A 21472-nucleotide genomic window follows, 5' to 3' on the forward strand; every position below is an offset into this window, starting at 1 on the left:
CCCCATCAGTCAAACAAATCAGTAACAGCTTGCACTGTATGTGCTTGAGCATTGTCCTGCAAAAATAATGGCCGGGTCCCGCAGAAAGTGTCATCACTTCTGTCTCTAAGCTGGTCGTAGGTTGTGTTCGAAAAATAAACAGCATTTGATCTGAAGGCCAGTATGGCAGATGCAGCATCTCACCAACATCTCCGGTGCTCATAATCAGCATATTTTGTAAGTGACTGTTAATAACAAAATCAACATTATGCCTCTCTCACTTGTTTGACCTTTTCTGCACACGTCCCATTCCTAATTCATTAGATATGAAAACATTTCTATATATCTTTCTTCCATTCACAGCAATAGATTGACACCTGATGACCAAAATCGGTACAATTTTTTTTCCCAGCATAACTCGGTTCTACATTAACCTATTAGTACGTCTAGGAAGTTTCTCCCGCCGGCCGGAGTGGCCGAGCGGTTCTAGGCGCTACAGTCTGGAACCGCGCGACCGCTACGGTCTCAGGTTCGAATCCTGCCTCGGGCATGGATGTGTGTGATGTCCTTAGATTAGTTAGGTTTAAGTAGTTCTAAGTTCTAGGCGACTGATGACCTCAGAAGTTAAGTCTCATAGTGCTCAGAGCCATTTGAACCATTTTTGAAGTTTCTCCGCCGTGCAACAATTACAGCCAAACTCTGTGAGTAGCTGCACTTTGATTTTAAGCATCGAGTATCTCCAATTTGTATTTCACAAAACATAAAATTTGTATTTTGTGAAGAAACTATTATCGGAAACTGAGACACGTATTTAAAAACTGGCGTAGATACAACGGCTGAAAGCTGTTGTGGTAGCTGAAGGACCCTTGATAACATTATTGTTTCTTATATGAAATGCATTGTAATGATAGTCCGCCACAGCAACTACTATTACAAAGCATTTAATACTGTTTTGATTTCACAAAAGTACAGAAAAGAAATGTTGTTGTTTTACCTCCCATAATAATAACACACAATAAATTTTCAATTGGGATGTTACTCTTGGTGTTTATAATTACATTTCACATTATTTTAGTAATTAAACTTGTGATGACCTATAATTTTTATGCCTTAGATCTTAATAACGTAATAATGATACCTGGAATTGTTTTCTTAGAGGCGAGGTAAGAATGAGGTCTTGACGGGGGAAAAAGGGTGACTCCAAATGCATTTGTTTTCTAGGGCGTCTAAATAACTGAGGCTGGCCCTGTTATATTGTTATCCCACATCTTGAAGCAACAGTTGAGAACTAAAAACTTTCGCCTTCGATGGATCTGACATATACCTTTCTGCCTCACATAATCATAATTCATATTCCAATGTGCTACGTACAAATGTTCGTTTTGTAATGAGCTATGTTGCATTAGAAATGACGTGTTTAAATGAAATCAGGAATTAGCTGCATTACCGATAGGGTTTCTTCATAGTCAGTAACAAAACCATTGGGAAGCAACCTTGTATTCCGGAAAAATGATAGCTCACCCCACAACGTTATCCATACTTTCCACAACGAATTTTGTTTCTTACAAGCCGTGTTCAAATCTGATCAAGATATGCTCATTTACCACTGCCAGCAAGATTAAAATTAAATGCCAGACCTTGACTGGAACCGGAAATCTTGACATTCGTTCTCTTATCGACGTTCCGGAAAAATGATAGTTCACCCCGCAACGTTATTCGTACTTTCCACAAGGAATTTTGTTTGTTACAAGCCATGTTCAAATCTGATCAAGATATGCTCATTTACCACTTACAACAAGATAAAAATTAAATGCCAGACCGTGTCTGGAACCGAAAGTTTTGACATTCGTACTCTTATCGACATTTTTACATACCCATTTCTTTCATAGAACCTGCATCGACCCCCTCTAGACCAGTGTTAAACTCTTCAAGAGTCATTTCTTTGACCGGTTTCATGCTAATAAAATAAGAAATATTGTTAATGAAAAATAAAAGTATTCTTTGATTGTACAGAAACCAGAAGACAGTGATACGAGTTGAGGGGCATGAAAGGCAAGCATTGGTTGGGAAGGGAATGAGACAGGGTTGCAGCCTGTCCCCAATGTTATTCAATCTTTATATTAAGCAAGCAGTCGAAAAAAAAAGAAAATTTGGAGTAGGAATTAAAATCAGTGGAGAAGAAATAAAAACGTTGATGTTTTCCGCTGACATTGTAATTCTGTCGCAGGCAGCAAAGGACCTGGAAGAGCAGCTGAACGGAATGGACAGTGTCTTGAAAGGAGGATATAAGATGAACATCAACAAAGAGAACAATAGAATGTAGTCTAATTAAATCAGGTGATGCTGAGGGAGTTAGATTAGGAAATGAGATAGTTAGAGCAGCAGATGGCTTTTGCTATTTGGGGATCAAAATAACTGATGATGGTCGAAGTAGAGAGTACATAAAATGTAGACTGGCAAAGGCAAGGAAAGCGTTTTTGAAGAAGAGAAATTTGTTAACATCTAGTATAGATTTAAGTGTCAGGAACTCTTTTCTGAAAGTATTTGTATGGATGTAGCCACGTATGGAAGTGGAAAATGAACAGTAAACAGTTTAGATAAGAAGAGAATAGAAGCTTTCGAAATGTGGTGTTACAGAAGAATACTGAAGATTAGATGGGTAGATGACGTACCTAATGAGGAGGTACTGAATAGAATTGGGAAGAAGAAGAATTTGTGCCACAACTTGACTAGAAGAAGAGATCGGTTGTTAGGACATGTTCTGAGGCTTCAAGGGATCAGCAGTTTGGTACTGGAGGGCAGCGTGGAGGGTAAAAATCAAATATGGAGACCAAGAGATGAATACATTAAGCAGATTCAGAAGAATGTAGGTTGCAGTAAGTACTGGGAGATGAAGAAACTTGCGCGGGATAGAGTATCATGGAGGGCTGCATCAAACCACTCTCTAGACTGAAGACCACACAAACATGCTCCCCAGCCAACAAAGTAGCAAGAAAGTGTTATATGTATGTAGTCAGTTATTTATCCTCTCTGGCGTAGTGGAAAGAAAAGATAAGAACAATAATAAATCACTGTATACGAACTTGTATCTTTGGTTGTACTATATTTATACATGAATATTCCTCTTCTTTCTTGCTTGTCTTTTTAAAGGTCCTTTGTCTGAACCTTGCCATACCATGAAACAGTTAGTGTCCTATCGAATTTTGAAGCCACATCTTCTGTTTGTGTTCTTTTTTTTCTGTTTAGTAGGACACTGTTACTGTTAAGTAACCTTCGTAATAGGTTTCGTACTTCCGAAAATGCGTTAGCTTATTGTGCTCTGTTGTTCGGTAGTGTTAATAATTCGCCATGGATGTTCCTCCTTTCCTGCAAATAAAGTAACAAGTGATAATGGCTAACACTCAGCGGTACCTAATCCATCACGTTTTTGGAAATCACGTGTCGTCTGCGAGCGTTGTATCTCTAGGTCTGAATGTATTTGCAGCTCTTACATATGTATATGACAACCACATTTTAACTCTTCCATTGATAACTTTGTTCTGGAGTTGCAGTTAAGGACATAGAAAATACGACACCGGACTCTTTTTAAAATTTTTATTGTTTGTGATTGTCCGATAGATTATTCTACACTAGAATTAGAGAGTTTGAATTGATTAATGGTTTTACAGTGGTACTCTATTTCTAATTCGTTGTGTTGTGTTGTATATCCTTCCAATCGCGATATTTCTATTTATGGATTTCTCGATATATCTGTGTTTTACAAAACTTGACGATCGCTTTGTCAACGGAATCGGAACGGCGCACTGTGGTGGAAACGTGGAGAAGAGCCTGGCACTTTTGCTCCTGCATCCCATGGAAAGTAATTAAAGATAATTTATGGTCCTTCAGTGCACACTCCATTTTCGTGTGCTATTCTGTTTACGTACAGCAACACAGCAATCAGATTATACAAATCAGTCGTCCCTCATGAGCTAAAATTTTTAATAGTGGAATCCAAACAACAAAAGCTATCATACTATGTTGAAAAAAATTGTAATGAAGCTTAGTATTACCTATCTGGACTCTTGAGGGTTTGCTATTCAATTGTTGTTTCTTAGCAATAACAGAGGTAGCTACTTCAATACCAGACGAACAGGGTATCCTTAGTTTCAAATTCGTAATTGGTAGGCTTTGTCAAGCAGTTCTTCCAGTACGCACAAATGATTCTTCGTTAGATCGTAGGAAGTTTGTGTATGCCAGGCAGCTGACAGTCATCCACAGAACACGGTTCAAAAGCAAACTAAGTTTAAAAAGTAGACAGAATTCGATGTTAAGGTTTGCCGTGGTAATGTATCAGTACGGTGACGACTTTTCTGTAATTTCAACTAGCAAGGCTACAGAAAGTATTCTGGAGTACTTCTGATACCTGTTTCACAAATAATGTATTTTCCATGGAAACACTTGAAACGCTCAGCCGTGTTTAATGAATTATTTAGCTATCTGGACAATATAATAAATACGAAAAATCTTAATAATTCTCTGTTCATAGCGCTTAAACTGTTTTTCTTATCGCAAGGGACATCGTGTATCTAATACACTGAAACATTATCTGTGAAACACAGCCCGTCCTTCTTACTTATAATATTAACGCATTTCATTCAGACAGGCGCTGAACGTTCATCATAGGAAGTTTTTAAGAACTTTTTAGTAACTCTCTGGTGAGTGATACAAACGTTGTATCTCCATTTATACTCTTATTTGTATTTATAAAGACAGCATTTCTTGTTACTTTTACGTGTTATAGACGTCATCCACTAAAGTATTATCCAATGTACAAACAATCTGTTAAGCAGACAGACAATGCATTCGCAGTATATTACTGATAGAATAAAGTACTGAAATTAGTTTATCTATGTAATTGTCTTTCTTTACTTCCCAATTACTAGTATGATAAAATTAACCAAGACGTCACTCATTAATTCGATAGTCACAGAATGTTATATTTTTAAGCACAATAAAGTAGTCAGCAGTATTTCACTATACATTTCTTGGGAACCAAGTATTTTCATAAGACACCCCATCGTCAAACTATAAACGTGTACTCCTCATGACTTTTGTTTGACGTACGTCTCATCAATGAAATACACACTCGTTAATAAGTCTGATGAACATAAAGTGATCTAGCCTTTGCCATGTGCAGCTAAAGTCACTTACCTTTCTGTTTGTCACTATGTTGGGATACCTAGTGTCCATTGGTTATGATCTCAGGAACTATAGGAGACAGGCATTGTTTGTTATGGAGATGTTTGTAGAAACCATGCTGTCAGCTCTTGAGACTGTTCTCGTTACTCTTTAGTATGCAAATGCTTTGTGATGCGTTTCGAAAACTATGTTTAGTTTTAGTGAAAAGTCGTTTGGGTGAAGTAATGTAATCCGTTCGCCAAAATAGAATTTCGTGACGTTGTCAAATGAATCATTCTTCACTAAAGGTTAACGTAAAAATCACAAAAACTGAATAATAAATGAATTGTAATTAAATAATACTTATCCATCAACAAGAAATTGTCAAATTTATATACATGCAATGGCAAGATTTTTAATGGTTTATTTTGTTACCATTTTCAAACAAATACAGACTTCTTCGTATCGAAAGATACGAGTCAAATAGTATGTGCATATTTATATGTAGCAACAGTGCAACAAAAAAAAAATCAGTAAAACTGTGACATCTGAAATGATTAAATATCATCGTAGAGCAATATACCTTTCTTAATAAATTGGCTTAAGAAACATAAAAATTTTAGCAAAAAGGATGGTAGGGCCAGAAAATACAGTACGTGATGAAACTGAAAGGTAGACAATGACATTACTTGAGCCATACGATGGGCCAATGCCGGTAAATTATGCTTGCAGTCATGGCGCAGATAACTGAAGAGGCTTAGCCTACTGGTGTCGCAAGCTGTATACACAGTTTACAATTGCATGTGACAAAGGATTAGTAGAAGTCTAAATTAACGTACGTTAACTTGAGCCGGAAGTATATCGAAATAATAGAATTGGACGATATAAATTAAATCTAAATTGAAATAATAATTTATACAATTGAATTATTATAAATTAATAATTATATAATTTAATATCTCTACCTAAGCCGGTCCCAAGCCAGGTTGAAAAAGAAGGAGAGGGAGGAGTAACAGCTCGTGAAAAAACCTTGGTTCACCTCCCTGATGATAGTACTTGGTAAGGGTTCCTTGCCAGGATAACGGCAAAGACCTGGGCAGTGAAAGCGGAAATGAAGATCATCGGAACTGTGGTACTGGCGGAAGACTCAAGGTTTATAAACAAGATACAACATATTTAAAAGCCCAGACACGTCTGTGTGGTAACTACCGGTGCACGGACCAGCGCCTGTTCACCAGTTGACGTGCGGCTGAACACCGGGCTCCAGGAACCAACAGTTCCTGTTTCTACCCAACCAGCTTTAGCTGGAATCTAATTACTAGCAAAATGATTCGTGCAAGTAATATTAACGTTAAGTCCAGGTGTTCAATCCACTCGCCCTGTGACTACAACCAAGCTGTCGGAATCTGGGGTGCTTGAGTTCGTACGACAGAGGAAGTCAGAGTTCTCTGGTAAATTTCGACGAAAGTCTCACATACATATATTGGAACTTTTATTATCCAAACAGTTATTCAGACTGGCAAATTACCGAATCTCACTACAGAACTCGACAGACAGAAAATTCAAGTCCTCGTACTTCAAGAGACTTGATTCACCGATTCGGAAACAACAGACTACCACAACTATCCTATCTTTAGAAACAAAACAGACAAGAAAATATGCAAAGGAGGTGCATTATTCGGTATGGCCTTTATTGAGAATAAGGACATCCTTGACTCTGTTACAGATGTAAATCAAATCATCAACAGACCGTGCGAATTAAGCACACCAACAAAACATATAGATTTGTTAATGTTCACGCATCTGCTAACATTGACAACGAAAAAGAATCTGAAAAGTCAGAAAAGTTTTGGGAAAGACTAGATACTGAAATGTCCAAAACTCCTAAGGAGGACGTAAAAATTCTTCTCGGTGACTTCAACGTACAAATTGGCAAAGAGCGGAAATATTTTAAAAAAAAACAGTCGGCAATTACGCTGTACACAAATTCACGAACAACAGTGTCAGGCTCATCGAGTTGTGCCAACAAAACAATCTCAAAATCATATCAATACCATTTTGAAAGAACCCTGAGAAGCAGAAAACTTGGCGATCCCCGATCCTTCAGCTAGGTGAGTTTCAAGTAGACCATGTAGCGGTCTCCTATGTTTAAAAAAAAATTACATGACTCTGAAGTTTGCAGAGGGCAGTTATAGATTTTGATCACTATCTTACCAGAGTAAAAATCAAATTCACACTAGAAAGGAAATTCCGAAGGAAAACACCACTAATTCCCAAATTTGATTTGAAAAAATCCAAGAATCGAAAGTTACAGAAGTATGAGAAAAACAACCTTCTAACAACTCGAGAGATTTCCAAACGAAAATTATGCAGAAAGCCAGAGAACTGATCCCATTAAAGAAAAATTCCGTGCACCCATGGTGGAATTCAACCTGTGATAATATAACAGAAGAGAGACAACGAGCCTTCTTCAACTATAATTGTGACAAATCAGAACTACACAAGAGAAAGATTTCGAAGTCAGAAAATAAATAACTAAAATGCTTAGACAAACTACAAAAATATATCATAATGAACAACTAAACTCAGTTGAAGAGGACTTTAGGAACCGCAAAACACACAACTTTTACTAAACGTTTGCAAATCAACTCAAAAGATACAATCCACAAAATCTCTGTTTCAGTAAACAATATGGAAAATTGGCACTAACTAACAAAGAAAACTGTAAAGAATTAGCCAAATATTTCTCACAACTTCTAATTTGCTAACAACCCATTACGATATTCCATAACTTACAAACCAGAACACACGAATAGAACTTCACTACCGCCAACTCAAGAAGAAATTTATAGTCACATTAAAGAGCTCAGAAACAATAAGTTATAGAGATGATGGAATTGCAGCTGAACTACTAAAGAACCTTGGTCCAAATTCCTTAAAAGAGATCACTCAAATCATCCAAGAAATTTGGCCGACAGAAAAAATTCCAGAGGATTGGAACTGTGCACTAATTCACTCATTGCACAAAAAGGGACAGAGATCAGATGTAAACAACTACAGAGGCATTTCACTTTTGGTGGTCACTTACAAAGCTTTATCCGTGTGTCTTGTAAAGACAGCACAAAAACAGCTAGAACATACAATTTCAGGTTACCAAGCAGGCTTTCGCCCTAACAGATCATGATGGGAATAGATCGTTAATCTTGAAACTATTTTAAAAATTAAATCAATCAGGTCCAAAACCAATAGTCTGCACATATGTTGATTTTTAAAAAGCATACGATTATATAGATACACAATCCCTATCTAGTATTCCAGAAGAACGCGAACTAGACACCAAAACTCAAAAACTGATGGAACAAACACTGTCAGAAACCAAATCAAAAATTAAATTCATAGATGAAATTTAGGAACCATTCTTAGTTAAAACAGGAGTAAGCAAAGGTAACGGGATCTCGCCACTATTATTCAACATAATTTTAGATGAAGTAATGAAAGAATGGGAAATGGAACTAAGAAAACAAAATTTTTGGAAGTCAGTAGAACTAGGAAGAAGTCACGACAGTGGAGAAACAGCAGTAAAACAAATCGAGACCCTCAAAGAATGTGTAGAGAAGGTTGCCCTGCTTTGAGAAGACCGAATTAATGCGCTCTAAGTTAGACGTCTCAAAAATGAGATCGACAGGAAGTGCAAAATGGCTGAGCAGGGATGGCTAGAGAACAAATGTAAGGATTTAGAGGCTTATCTCACTAGAGATAAGATAGATACTGCCTACAGGAAAATTAAAGACACCTTTGGAGATAAGAGAACGACTTGTATGAATATCAAGAGCTCAGATGGAAACCCAGTTCTAAGCAAAGAAGGGAAAGCAGAAGGGTGGAAGGAGTATATAGAGAGTCTATACAAGGGCGATGTACTTGAGGACAATATTATGGAAATGGAAGAGGATGTAGAAGAAGATGAAATGGAAGATACGATACTGTGTGAAGAGTATGACAGAGCACTGAAAGACCTGAGTCGAAACAAGGCCCTAGGAGTAGATAACATTCCATTAGAACTACTGACGGCTTTGGGACAGCCAGTCCTGACAAACCTCTACCATCTGGTGAGCAAGATGTGTGAGACAGGCGAAATACACTCAGACTTCAAGAAGAATATAATAATTTCGATCCCAAAGAAAGCAGGTGTTGACAGATGTGAAAATTACCGAACTGTCATTTTAATAAGTCACAGCTCCAAAATACTAACGCGAATTCTTTACAGACGAATGAAAAAACTGGTAGAAGCCGACCTCGGCGAAGATGACTTTGGATTCCCCAGAAATGTTGGAACACGTGAGGCAATACTGACCCTACGACTTATCTTAGAAAATAGATTAAGGAAAGGCAAACCTACAATTCTAGCATTTGTGGACTTAGAGGAAGCTTTTGACAGTGTTGACTGGAATACTACTCTCTTTCAAATTCTGAAGGTGGCAGGGGTAAAACACAGAGAGCGAAAGGCTATTTACAATTTGTATAGAAAGCAGATGGCAGTTATAAGAGTCGATGGTTATGAAAGGGAAGCAGTGGTTGGGAAGGGAGTGAGACAGGGTTGTAGCCTATCCCCGATGTTATTCAGTCTGTATATTGACCAAGCAGTAAAGGAAACAAAAGAAAAGTTCGGAGTAGGTATTAAAGTCCATGGAGAAGAAATAAAAACGTTGAGGTTCGCCGATGACATTGTAATTCTGTCAGAGATAGCAAAGGACTTGGAAGAACAGTTGAACGGAATGGCTAATGTCTTGAAAGGAAGATATAAGATGAACATCAACAAAAGCAAAACGAGGATAATGGAATGTAGTCGAATTAAGTCGGGTGATGCTGAGGGAATTAGATTAGGAAATGAGACACTTAAAGTAATAAAGGAGTTTTGCTATTTAGGGAGTAAAATAACCGATGATGGTCGTTGTAGAGAGGATGTAAAATGTAGACTGGCAATGGGAAGGAAAGCGTTTCTGAAGAAGAGAAATTTGTTAACATGGAGTATAGATTTAAGTGTCGGGAAGTCGTTTCTGAAAGTATTTGTATGGAGTATAGCCATGTATGGAAGTGAAACATGGACGATCAATAGTTTGGACAAGAAGAGAATAGAAGCTTTCGAAATGTTGTGCTACAGAAGAATGCTGAAGATTAGATGGGTAGATCACAAAACTAATGAGGAAGTATTGAATAGAATTGGGGAGAAGAGGAGCTTGTGGCACAACTTGAAAAGAAGAAGAGACCGGATGGTAGGACATGTTCTGAGGCATCAAGGGATCACAAATTTAGTATTGGAGGGCAGCGTGGAGGGTAAAAATCGTAGAGGGAGACCACGAGATGAATACACTAAGCAGATTCAGAAGGATGTAGGTTACAGTAAGTACTGGGAGATGAGGAAGCTTGCACAGGATAGAGTAGCGTGGAGAGCTGCATCAAACCAGTCTCAGGAGTGAAGACAACAACAGCAACAAGTTAGACATTCCGAAACTTAAAACAAATTATAGTGAAATCAACAGACACTTTAAGCACCTCGGTGAAATTATTGAACCAACAGGGCTTGAAAAAGGACAAAATACATTGCAGAAAATCAAGAAAGCGCCTGAACTTATTTTATACTTTTATGACAAGAAATGCCTGTCAAAAGGCACTAAAATTGACCAGTACAACCCATTAAAGTAACCGAGTCACGTATGCAAGTGAAATACTCTCACAGAATCGAAAAATAGATTTACAAGGAATTAAGAAAGCAGACAGGAAGATTATTAGAAAAATTCTGGGACCACTTTACACACAAGATGGATACACACTGCAAACCATCGAAACAACAGAAAAAGTATCAAACATCGAAACTGACATCAGAAACAGACGAATGAAATTCTGTGGACACCTAGACAGATTATCTGGAAACAGACTAACTAAACGTCTATTGGACTACGTGACATCCCTTAAAGCATCAATACATTGGATAACTAAAACAGATTTGACAAAAGCGAAAATTGACGTAGCAAACACATCAGACAGGGATACATTCAGAAGCAAAATTGATAAGTCGAAGTGTATTTCAGAGATGCAACCAAAAACATACTGACCAAAGTGGACAGAAGAAAGGAAAAAAACGCTTCGGGGAGAAAATCAAGAAATATTGTGAAAATAAAAACTCTAAGAAAGATTGAAAATTACTTGCTTATCGTTCTCCAATGGAGGCTTTCGCTAATAACAGTAATGATATTAAAATATAACTTAATACCTGTTAATGTAGAGTTTTGTCATTCTTATCCACAGAACAGCAAAACGAGTATGCAACGAGTGACACCGACTAAGTGTGTGGTAGCTGATATCACAATATGGGACACATACAAATGTGTACTTTTCACTTAACTCGTGCTTCATATTATCTGACATCCATTTTAGGCCAAAAAAATTGTTTCTATGCCAATTTGTTAACACAGGTACGTTGCCCTAAGACGATATTTATCACTTTTCGCAATATCATCCTACGAAACGCCTGAAAACCTTTAAAGCAGTTTTTAGCCTGGAAGCCGCATTGCTCATTTTCATAACTATGCAAATTCTTATTCTTTTTAACAGTGCAGTCTGAAGATGATATTGTGCAATTTCTACGACACAATGCGACACGTTGCCAGAGAACGTGTCAAAAAGTTACTAACGTCGGGAAAGCTTCAAACTACAGCATTTTATTGTACCATTGCTCTACCTTATAACTGTGAAAATTATTTTTGTCTTTTAAAGTCTTACCTAAAGTTGCTCTTAACTGATCGAAAGATTACATAAAAATGCTTGAAATTAAAGACCGCTGGTAATTCTACAATTTCATACACTGGATTCTTTTCCCTTCATGTCACACTTTATCAAATATAAATAAGAAAATCTCAGAAAACACATTTGTGTAAAGATATCTTTATTAGGCGACAGTAACAGGATAAATTTTCAAAAATACATTTCCGTTATACAGCATTGTTTTCATAGTAACATAAACAGGTGCTGTTTGAAAACAAAAGTGTGTTCATATGACTGCCTAACACACAACAGTGCTGCAAAAATACTTTTGCTCCATGGAGGAGGTGCAGAATAACGCAGTACATACTTCGTTAAGACTTAAATAGATATGAAAGTGGAGTTGTATTAGACACTACTTACACGGAAGAAGTAGGCAGTTGCGGGTTGCAGATATGGAACTACTTTAGTTTATGTTAAAATTAAGTTGATTCAGGTTAGGTTATCCAGCAAGAATAATATTTATAGAGGTATCAACATAGTACATTTCAAGACTAAGAATAACGTAACAAAACTTCACAGCCATTTCAAGAAATAGAATATTACAAAAGTTGTGGGTGAAATGACCATATGAAGAGTTACTACGAGGATCAGATACACGCAATGTGTCTCTCAGCATGGGGTTACTACCATTATACCTCTTTTCACGGGCTGGTGTTAATAATACAAATTGTATTAGAAAGATACACTTGTAGTCGGTACATAGGTTTGTGGCCTCTTGTAATGGCCAAGAACATGGACAAGATGTGAACTGTAAAAATATAAATGTTTAAATCTGTCTGAATGTGTATTAACAAGTCTGATTCATTGTAGCATCTTCAGTAACGCAATGAGTTTTTTTGGAAAAAGGATTAACTTCCTGTTGATTACAAGACACTTACAGGAAGCGTGCTGGTTCACTTGGGTACATGAAGGGAAGGAAACTGGCTGTATTCCTCTTGAGGGGACTATCTCTAAATAAAGGAACAAAGGAAGATTATGGTTTAACGTTCCTCAGACGTCTTCTGAGACGGAGCACAAACACGGGTAGGGGAACAAAGGAAAATCAAATTGGACCTGCTCATTTCAAGGAAATAGTCCCGGCATAAATCTTAAGCTTAAGATATTTCGAGCGACTACGAAAAGTTCAAGTCTGGATGACCAGGCAGAGATTCGAAACACTTGCATCCCGAAAGTCTGAAAACATTTTGTGTTCAATACAGTCTCAAAACAATATTTTCGTGGTCTGTGTACAATGCAATACAGTACAGTCACTTATGTGTCCTCTACAACACCCACCTTTCAAGGTTACCTTCAGCTCCTTTCATATTCGCTGAATTTAGCTGTGTGTTCCTGAGTAGATTTTCATCGTTAAGCAGCATCAGCAAGGAATGTCCTTGACCAGATAAGAAGACCAGTGCAGTCCGTAAAGGGAGGGAGTAGTGTTAAGAGAAAATAAAATATCGAAGATAATATGTTATTGGGGAAGGAGACACTGCATGCAATTCTCGTTGTACTTGCGGAAACATATAACTGATACACTTGAGAACAACATGCTCCCTAACTCAATGACTGTATTTACACTTAGAATGAACAGTCGGGGGATGGGTCTGATTGTCTTTATCCACAAGTATGTTCACACATTCACGAAAATTATAATCAATTCCACTGAAAACTGTTCAACCTGCGGATCACTGCCTACACAGCGAGACACTTGGTAATAATTTTGACACTTGGTAATGAGACCGAAGTGCCCACAGTTGCGAATTATGGATTTGACCATTAAATCTTTATTTCTGTTTCATAGATTTTGCACTTTTGTTATGCAAACAACTGTGGAATTTTATTGTCGTCATCCCATTATGACCTCTGAACGGCTCACGAACTTTTCAATTTTCGAGAGAGACTTAGCGTCCTCGCTACGTAGCTGACTCCCTTGTAGGTGACGTAGAGAGCAACGCTGGCAGTCACCACAACGAACGCGATGACGTCGAGCAGTAGCAGCTGCCACCAGCTCAGGTCGAGGGCTGCACTACGCATGTGCGGAGCTCCCTTGTGGCGTATCACGTACTCGATCCACCACACGGCTCTGTCCAGCGACGTCTCCTGGTGCTCGCGGTACACAGCTGAGAAGCGCTCCATGTTCTCCCGATAGCTAAGCAGTAAATACAGGGGTGTAATTTCACTTGCTTACTATCACAGAAACATTTTTAAAGAGAGAAAATGTCATAACTTTTACAGTTGCTGCTGTTGGTTAACTAAACAGAATACACACAACACCTAGTACAACACATAAAAGTAGAACTAGAAAAGGACCACCAGACTTACAACATTTCTGTAGCACTCCTATAAATCATGTTGGTCACTCTGAATTAATGGAACACTCGTAACCATGTCGAGCAACAATCAAAGTGTCAGTCACAGCGTTGTGAATGTGAGACTCATTTAGTATCACAACCCTCATCTTGGCAATCACATTAAGATTAAGAAGTTTGAAAATATCACCTACATTGTATTATACTTAACTGAAACAGAGAAGACTAAAGCTTCAAATGACTGAGTTGTGGTGCTATATAAGAATATGAGAAAGTAAATACAGAAATTAGATAGCAGAGGAAGGTACCCTAAGGGTAACAAAGTGTTACGAAAAATAATTTGCAAAAGAAGGGTCATATTAGTAAGTAAATCACTTTTGCATCTATTAATACTGAAGCCGGAATGTGAGTGTTTAACAACGATCATTGTATGATAAAAGGATTAGTTAAGATACTGGGCTTAGGAAAGATCCAGAAACAGGGTTTACATCCTATGGGAAACGACAGAATATGACAAAGAAACAAACAAAATGCTGCTTACTAGAAAATCGAGTGAATTAAAGAAAAATCACAAAACTCTAATTTAAATCACATTTATAACAATTAATATAGTTGTTCAGAAAGTTTGGTCAGCTTCATACTCATTATTATAGCATAAAATATGAGGTAAGTTAGTAAATTGCACAGTGAAAACATCCATGAATGGTAGATGCATCAATATCTAAAGATATGAAAATGGTGTTGAAGCAAAAAAATATTTACTAGTAAAAACAAGTGAATTAAATAGACATTACAAATCTTTCATTGTAATCAGTTACGAAAACATAAATTTTATGCATGTTCAGAAAGTATTGAGCTGATGTGTACACATAATGAAATCTGAAAACTGAGGTAACACAAGTAATATTATCATAATCATATTGATAAAGATGTAAGAAAGTATACGAAAGTATGATCCCCAGTGAATGTAAAGTTCTGTAATTTATAGTGCCCCAACAAAAATTAGTAGGGGATATTAGGTGGAGAATAGCCATGTTTTTGTCAATTAAATAAAATTTTGCTTAGAAAGGTGAAGCTGTAGAAGTAGCTGAGCTTGCCAACTGAAGTCGGTTCTTCAGTAAGCTACTCCCAATACTTCTTTAGGCAAGCCAGAACGCCCAGCCTCAAGAACGCAAGTGTTAGTAGTGCCTCGGACAACGCCACGCATGATGTCTAACCGGACAGGACCTGAAGAGTTTCCTGAGGCGTATGAACTGAGCTTAATTTTGACAAAGTCATTTTCACTGCAGTCTGCATTCATGCCCGTTTCATTTTGTATCTTTCAAACTGGGCTTAACATGAACAGATGGTATACTGATGATAGTGCAGCAGAGTTTGGCTCAAATGGCTCTGAGCACTATGAGACTTAACATCTGAGGTCATCAGTCCCCTAGAACTTAGAACTACTTAAACCTAACTAACCTACGGACATGACACACATCCATGCCCGAGGCAGGATGTGAACCTGCGACCGAAGCGGTCTCACGGTTCCTGACTGAAGCGCCTAGAACCGCTCGGCCACATCGGCCGGCACAGCAGAGTTTTCTATTCACCAACCAGTGTAGTAGTTAGGGAATCACTTTTCGCCTCACCTGTAATATGTTTGCCGAAATGGTAGCAGACTTTGACTGGCTCACTTCTCTATCTAAAATAGCAAATGGAGTGCAGATTCTACGTATTAGTTCCTCACAAAATTGTGTATGAAGATGGTTACTTTGTAGATACTAACAGTTATATATGCAATACTTTCCGGAATGCACTTCTGCGTGTATTCTGTTTGGTTCATTTAAATCTAAGATGTAATTAAACCTCTTCCATCGTTATTCCTAGTAGAATCATCTTTTGCATCCATTGAGGGCTCTACATTTGTACAAAGTAGTCGGTAACCATTACATTACAATGACGAAAAGTGTCTTTTTTCTGTTACTAACAAATTTCAGTAGCTGCTGTTTAATTTATTAAATTATTAGCAGCATAACGGAACATATATCAGATTTTTCTGCGAACCTTGCACAGTATTTGTTGTCTTCCTGATTACCGTTTAGATTACACCTTTATTTCAAGCCGTGAACAATAACCACCTAGTCTCATGTGGGTGAACCCACAAGTAACTTACTTACTTTAGAGCACCACAAGAAGGCCCTTAATTATCCATCACACATGAGCTATACAAACATTTTCTTGGAAACCCCATTTGGCCCAAAGCAGGTCTTTAGTTTTCCACCACACATGGGCTATAGAAACATTTGCTTTGAAATCCTAATTCATAATATATTTTAGTGCTCCACATTGTTACCCAGAGATTGCGCACAATGCAGGCTTGTGATACACGACCGTGCGAGTGCTCATTACCGTAATCCCACGGCTTGCTATAAATAGCCAGAGCAGCATTTCACCACCACACCCATCTCGGTACACCAACATACCACTTGGTCAATGACTGATAGCATTAGCGGTATGCTTGACGCTTTGATGGCATTGGGGCCAGTAGAGTACGTGACACCGGGGAATATCTGCTCGTCAAGAAGCCATCCAGAAAGCAATACGCGTCAAATCAGCGACCACTTTACTGCGGGTTACTGCTGTCAGGCCGTCGCTGTGTGTAAACTGCAGGGAATGATAGGGGTTTCCCTCCCCTCTCTTTCAAATCATCCCATCCTCTGACTTTAAATCACCTATCCAAGCCAGGGATGTTTTTCTTTTTCGTTCACTGGATATATAAAATTTAACATTCAATTTAAATTTGTAGATCTGTACATAGAAAGTTTTATTAAACTGTCACTATTTTAACATAACAAGCCTGCTCATTAATTTTGGAAAAGACGTTATTTGTTTTAACATTTCAAAACATTTCACACAGAATCTTCAATCTCGCGCTGTCATTGTTGCTTTAACCTAACGTAAGTTCCGATATCCGTTATTCGCGAGCTTGCGAGGCAACTAACATTATTTTTCATTTGAGTGCGTGCAGGCTGCGGAAGAACTATGGAATTTCCTCTCATCCTTCAAACAAAGCAAAATTTCGTCATTCCTGAATAGCAATACATTACCGGGAACGTGATTAAACATTGGCAGTTAGTATACTGAGAATACTGCTAAAGGAGTTAAAATAATCGTTGAATCTAAAAGACGAAGTGGTAATGACGATGATAACAAAGAGAAACATAGTGAATCTTTGGGAACTGAAAACTGTGAGAAGTCTCAAGGTAGGGACGGGAGTGGCAGTAGACTTGAAACTACGTTTTCAAAATTGGCATAAGACTAAGCTGTTGCTGCCTGTACGTGAAAAATAAAACCCTTGGTAATGTCCAGCGTGTTTAGTAGTTCGTGAACTTAAGGTGGGAAGTATGGAACATGTACCAATCGCTAATACATTTCAAGAAGTGATTCTGGTAATAATGCCAAAAAACTACATGATTAAACGGTGATCATGAATTGCGTAGAATCATACGAGCAAAGAAAAGGAAAGTATAGAAAGATGCATGAGTGACTGCGAAAAGTTGTGGGAAATGCAACACCAAATAATAATAATAATAATAATTGCATTTCCTGTCGATCTCATTTTTGAGATATTTGTATTCCTTTATGCCTGCTTCATTTACTGCATTTTTATATTATCTCCTTTCATCAATTAAATGCAATATTTCTTCTCTTACCCAAGGATTTCTACTAGCCCTCGCCTTTTTACCTACTTAATCCTCTGCTGCCTTCACTACTTCATCCCTCAGAGCTACCCATTCTTCTTCTACTGTACTTCTTTCCCCCATTCCTGTCAATTGTTCCCTTATGCTCTCCCTGAAACTCTGTACAACCTCTGGTTCTTTCAGTTTATCCAGGTCCCATCTCCCTAAATTCCCACCTTTTTGCAGTTTCTTCGGTTTTAATCTGGTCTGTTAGCAACGTTACCGTAGCAGACACCTGCAGTCACTTTTATGCCACTTAACACTTGTTCTGCCTCAGAGCTACGCCAACTACCTTCTACCGCCAGTATTACGCGCTCAATCTGTACACTGTTCTCATTCTCGGGGATTCCCCCCAGTCCTAAGCACTATTTTACATTATACACGTTCTCTATTTACAATTAAACATACCATAGCATTAAAATATTCAATTACAGTCATTTTCATATATTAAAGTAATATTACATTTATATTTGTACTACACATAATCCGCCTAGTGGGGGCAGTGTTTCTGTTTTATTTTAATGCCTGGTCAGAATGAAGCATTTTACCGACTTGTAAACCGTTAAAATTTTTAGTTCGATTAGCACGGGATGTAATTTGGACGATAATTGTTGTTTAGCTGTTACATTTGCAGATCTGAACAACAAAGCAGTTCTGATTATTATGCAAAATGGCTAAGCAGGGATGGATAGAGGACAAATGTAAGGATGTAGAGGCTTATCTCACTGGGGGCAAGATAGATACTGCCTACAGAAAAATTAAAGAGACCTTTGGAGAAAAGAGCACCACTTGTATGAATATCAAGACCTCAGATGGAAACCCAGTTTTTAGCAAAGAAGAAAAAGCAGAAAGGTGGAAGGAGTATACAGAGGGTCTATACAAGGGCGATGTACTTGAGGACAATATTATAGAAATGGAAGAGGATGTAGATGAAAATGAAATGGGAGATACGATACTGCATGAAGAGTATGACAGAGCACTGAAAGACCTGAGTCGAAACAAGGCCCCGGGAGTAGACAACATTCCATTAGAACTACTGACAGCCTTGGGAGAGCCAGTCCTGACAAAACTCTACCATCTGGTGAGCAAGATGTATGGGACAGGCGAAATACCCTCAGACTTCAAGAAGAATATAATAATTCCAATCCCAAAGAAAGCAGGTGTTGACAGATGTGAAAATTACCGAACAATCAGTTTAATAAGTCACAGCTGCAAACTACTAACACAAATTCTTTACAGACGAATGGAAAAACTGACAGAAGCTGACCTCGGGGAAGATCAGTTTGGATTCCGTAGATATATTGGAAAACGTGAGGCAATACTGACCTTACTACTTATCTTAGAAGAAAGATAAGGGAAAGACAAACCTAAGTTTGTAGCATTTGTAGACTTAGAGAAAGCTTTTTGCAATGTTGACTGGAATACTCTCTTTCAAATTCTAAAAGTAGCAGGGGTAAAATACAGAGAGCGAAAGGCTATTTACAATTTGTACAGAAACCAGATGGCAGTTATAAGAGTTGAGGGACATGAAAGTTAAGCAGTGGTTGGGAAGGGAGTGAGACAGGGTTGTAGCCTCTCCGCGATGTTATTCAATCTGTATATTGTGCAAGCAGTAAAGGAAACAAAAGAAAATACCAGAGTAGGTATTAAAACCCATGGAGAAGAAATAAAAACTTTAAGGTTCGCCGATGACATTGTAGTTCTGTCAGAGACAGCAAAGGACTTGGAAGAGCAGTTGAACGGAATGGACAGTGTCTTGAAAGGAGGGTATAAGATGAACATCAACAAAAGCAAAACGAGGATAATGGAATGTAATCGAATTAAGTCGGGTGATGCAGAGAGAATTAGATTAGGAAATGAGTTTTGCTATTTGGGGAGCAAAATAACTGATGATGGTCTAAGTAGAGAAGATATAAAATGTAGACTGGCAATGGCAAGGAAAGCGTTTCTGAAGAAGAGGAATTTGTTAACATAGATAGTATAGATTTAAGTGTCAGGAAGTCGTTTCTGAAAGTATACGTATGGAGTGTAGGCATGTATGGAAGTGAAACATGGACAATAAATAGTTTGGACCAGAAGAGAATAGAAGCTTTCGAAAGAATGCTGAAGATTAGATGGGTAGATCACATAACTAATGATGAAGTATTGAATAGAATTGGGGATAAGAGGAGTTTGTGGCACAACTTGACTAGAAGAAGGGACCGGTTAGTAGGACATGTTCTGAGGCATCAAGGGATCACCAGTTTAGTATTGGAGGGCCAGTTTGGAGGGTAAAAATCGTAGAGGGAGACCAAGAGATGAATACACTAAGCAGATTCAGAAGGATGTAGGCTGCAGTAAGTACTGGGAGATGAAGAAGCTTGCACAGGATAGGGTAGCATGGAGAGCTGCATCAAACCAGTCTCAGGACTGAAGACCACAACAACAACAACATGAGTGGAAAATCTGTGCCCTTCAGGTGCAGTTGAAAAACGCACAGGAGGAGCTACATAGGATGAGGAGGGAGAAGGGGTAGGGGAATGGGAGCTGGCTGTTGGTAAGAGATCTGCTAGGAGAAGGAGATTTTCAGATAGTTTAACTATTGGTGTTTTTAATAGATATGACCAACTTTCAGAGTCTAGTGGAGAGGAATCTTTAGTAGTTGTAGGTGTAGGAAGTATGCAGCAGACCTCAGCAGTTACGGTGGCTAGGACAGTTGCAAAGTCTAAGAGAAAGAAGAAGGTTCTGCTGTTAGGTAGTTCTCATGGCAGAGGTGTAGGCCAGCAGTTGCAGGAAGTGTTGGGCAGTGAGTACCAGGTCACCAGCATTGTGAGGCCTATTGCAGGATTGACTCAAGTGACTGTTAACATAGGGGGGTTATGTAGGGATTTTACTAAAGAGGATGAGGTAGTGATTGTGGGTGGGGCTGGTAATAGTATTGACAGGAATGGGGAGTATGACATAGATGGTGACCTGGAAAAGATAGCCACTCAGACTGGCAACACGAATGTGCATTTCGTGGGACTGTTTCAGCGTCACGATCGGCCTCAACTTAATACAACCGTCAGGTGTAATAACATGAGACTTGGGGGTGCGCTGATGACAGAAGGCATGGGTCACATTTCAGTGGTGTCGGTGGAGTCTATCAGCAGAATGGGATTCACTAGACATGGCCTGCACCTCAACAGACATGGGAAGGGGAGGTTGGCAAAGCTTATAGGTGACAGCATAGGTGGGGGTAGTGGAATCACTCATGGGAAAATTCCTGTAGTAGTGGGTGTTAGAGCTGCACCTTTTTTAGATTGAAGTCAGCTGCAAGGTATTTTAACAAAGGAACCACTTTCGACAAAGCTTAGGTATCCGAGTAATGAGGGAATTAGTATATTTCAACAAAATATACAGGGTATTAGAGATCAAGTTAGTGAACTGCTTATAGATGTTGAATCTGAAATTATTGGTATATCTGAACACTTCTTAAATAAGGGGATAATTCAGAGGCTTCCTTTACCAGGATACAGATTG

General features: G+C 38.4%; 1 protein-coding gene across 1 annotated transcript in view; it reads right to left on the reverse strand.

Annotated features, from left to right (window-relative positions):
• Nucleotides 1–12062: 12062 nt before the first annotated feature.
• Nucleotides 12063–21472, reverse strand: part of LOC124605758 (UDP-glycosyltransferase UGT5-like) — a 72594-nt gene continuing 63184 nt past the window's right edge. The window contains exon 7 of the mRNA XM_047137644.1: nucleotides 12063–14089. Coding sequence (XP_046993600.1) covers nucleotides 13813–14089 — 277 coding nt within the window. The 3' untranslated portion in view covers nucleotides 12063–13812. The remainder of the gene's footprint in view (nucleotides 14090–21472) is intronic.

The sequence above is a fragment of the Schistocerca americana genome, chromosome 3 (genome assembly GCF_021461395.2).
Source record: "Schistocerca americana isolate TAMUIC-IGC-003095 chromosome 3, iqSchAmer2.1, whole genome shotgun sequence".
NCBI lineage: Eukaryota > Metazoa > Arthropoda > Insecta > Orthoptera > Acrididae > Schistocerca > Schistocerca americana.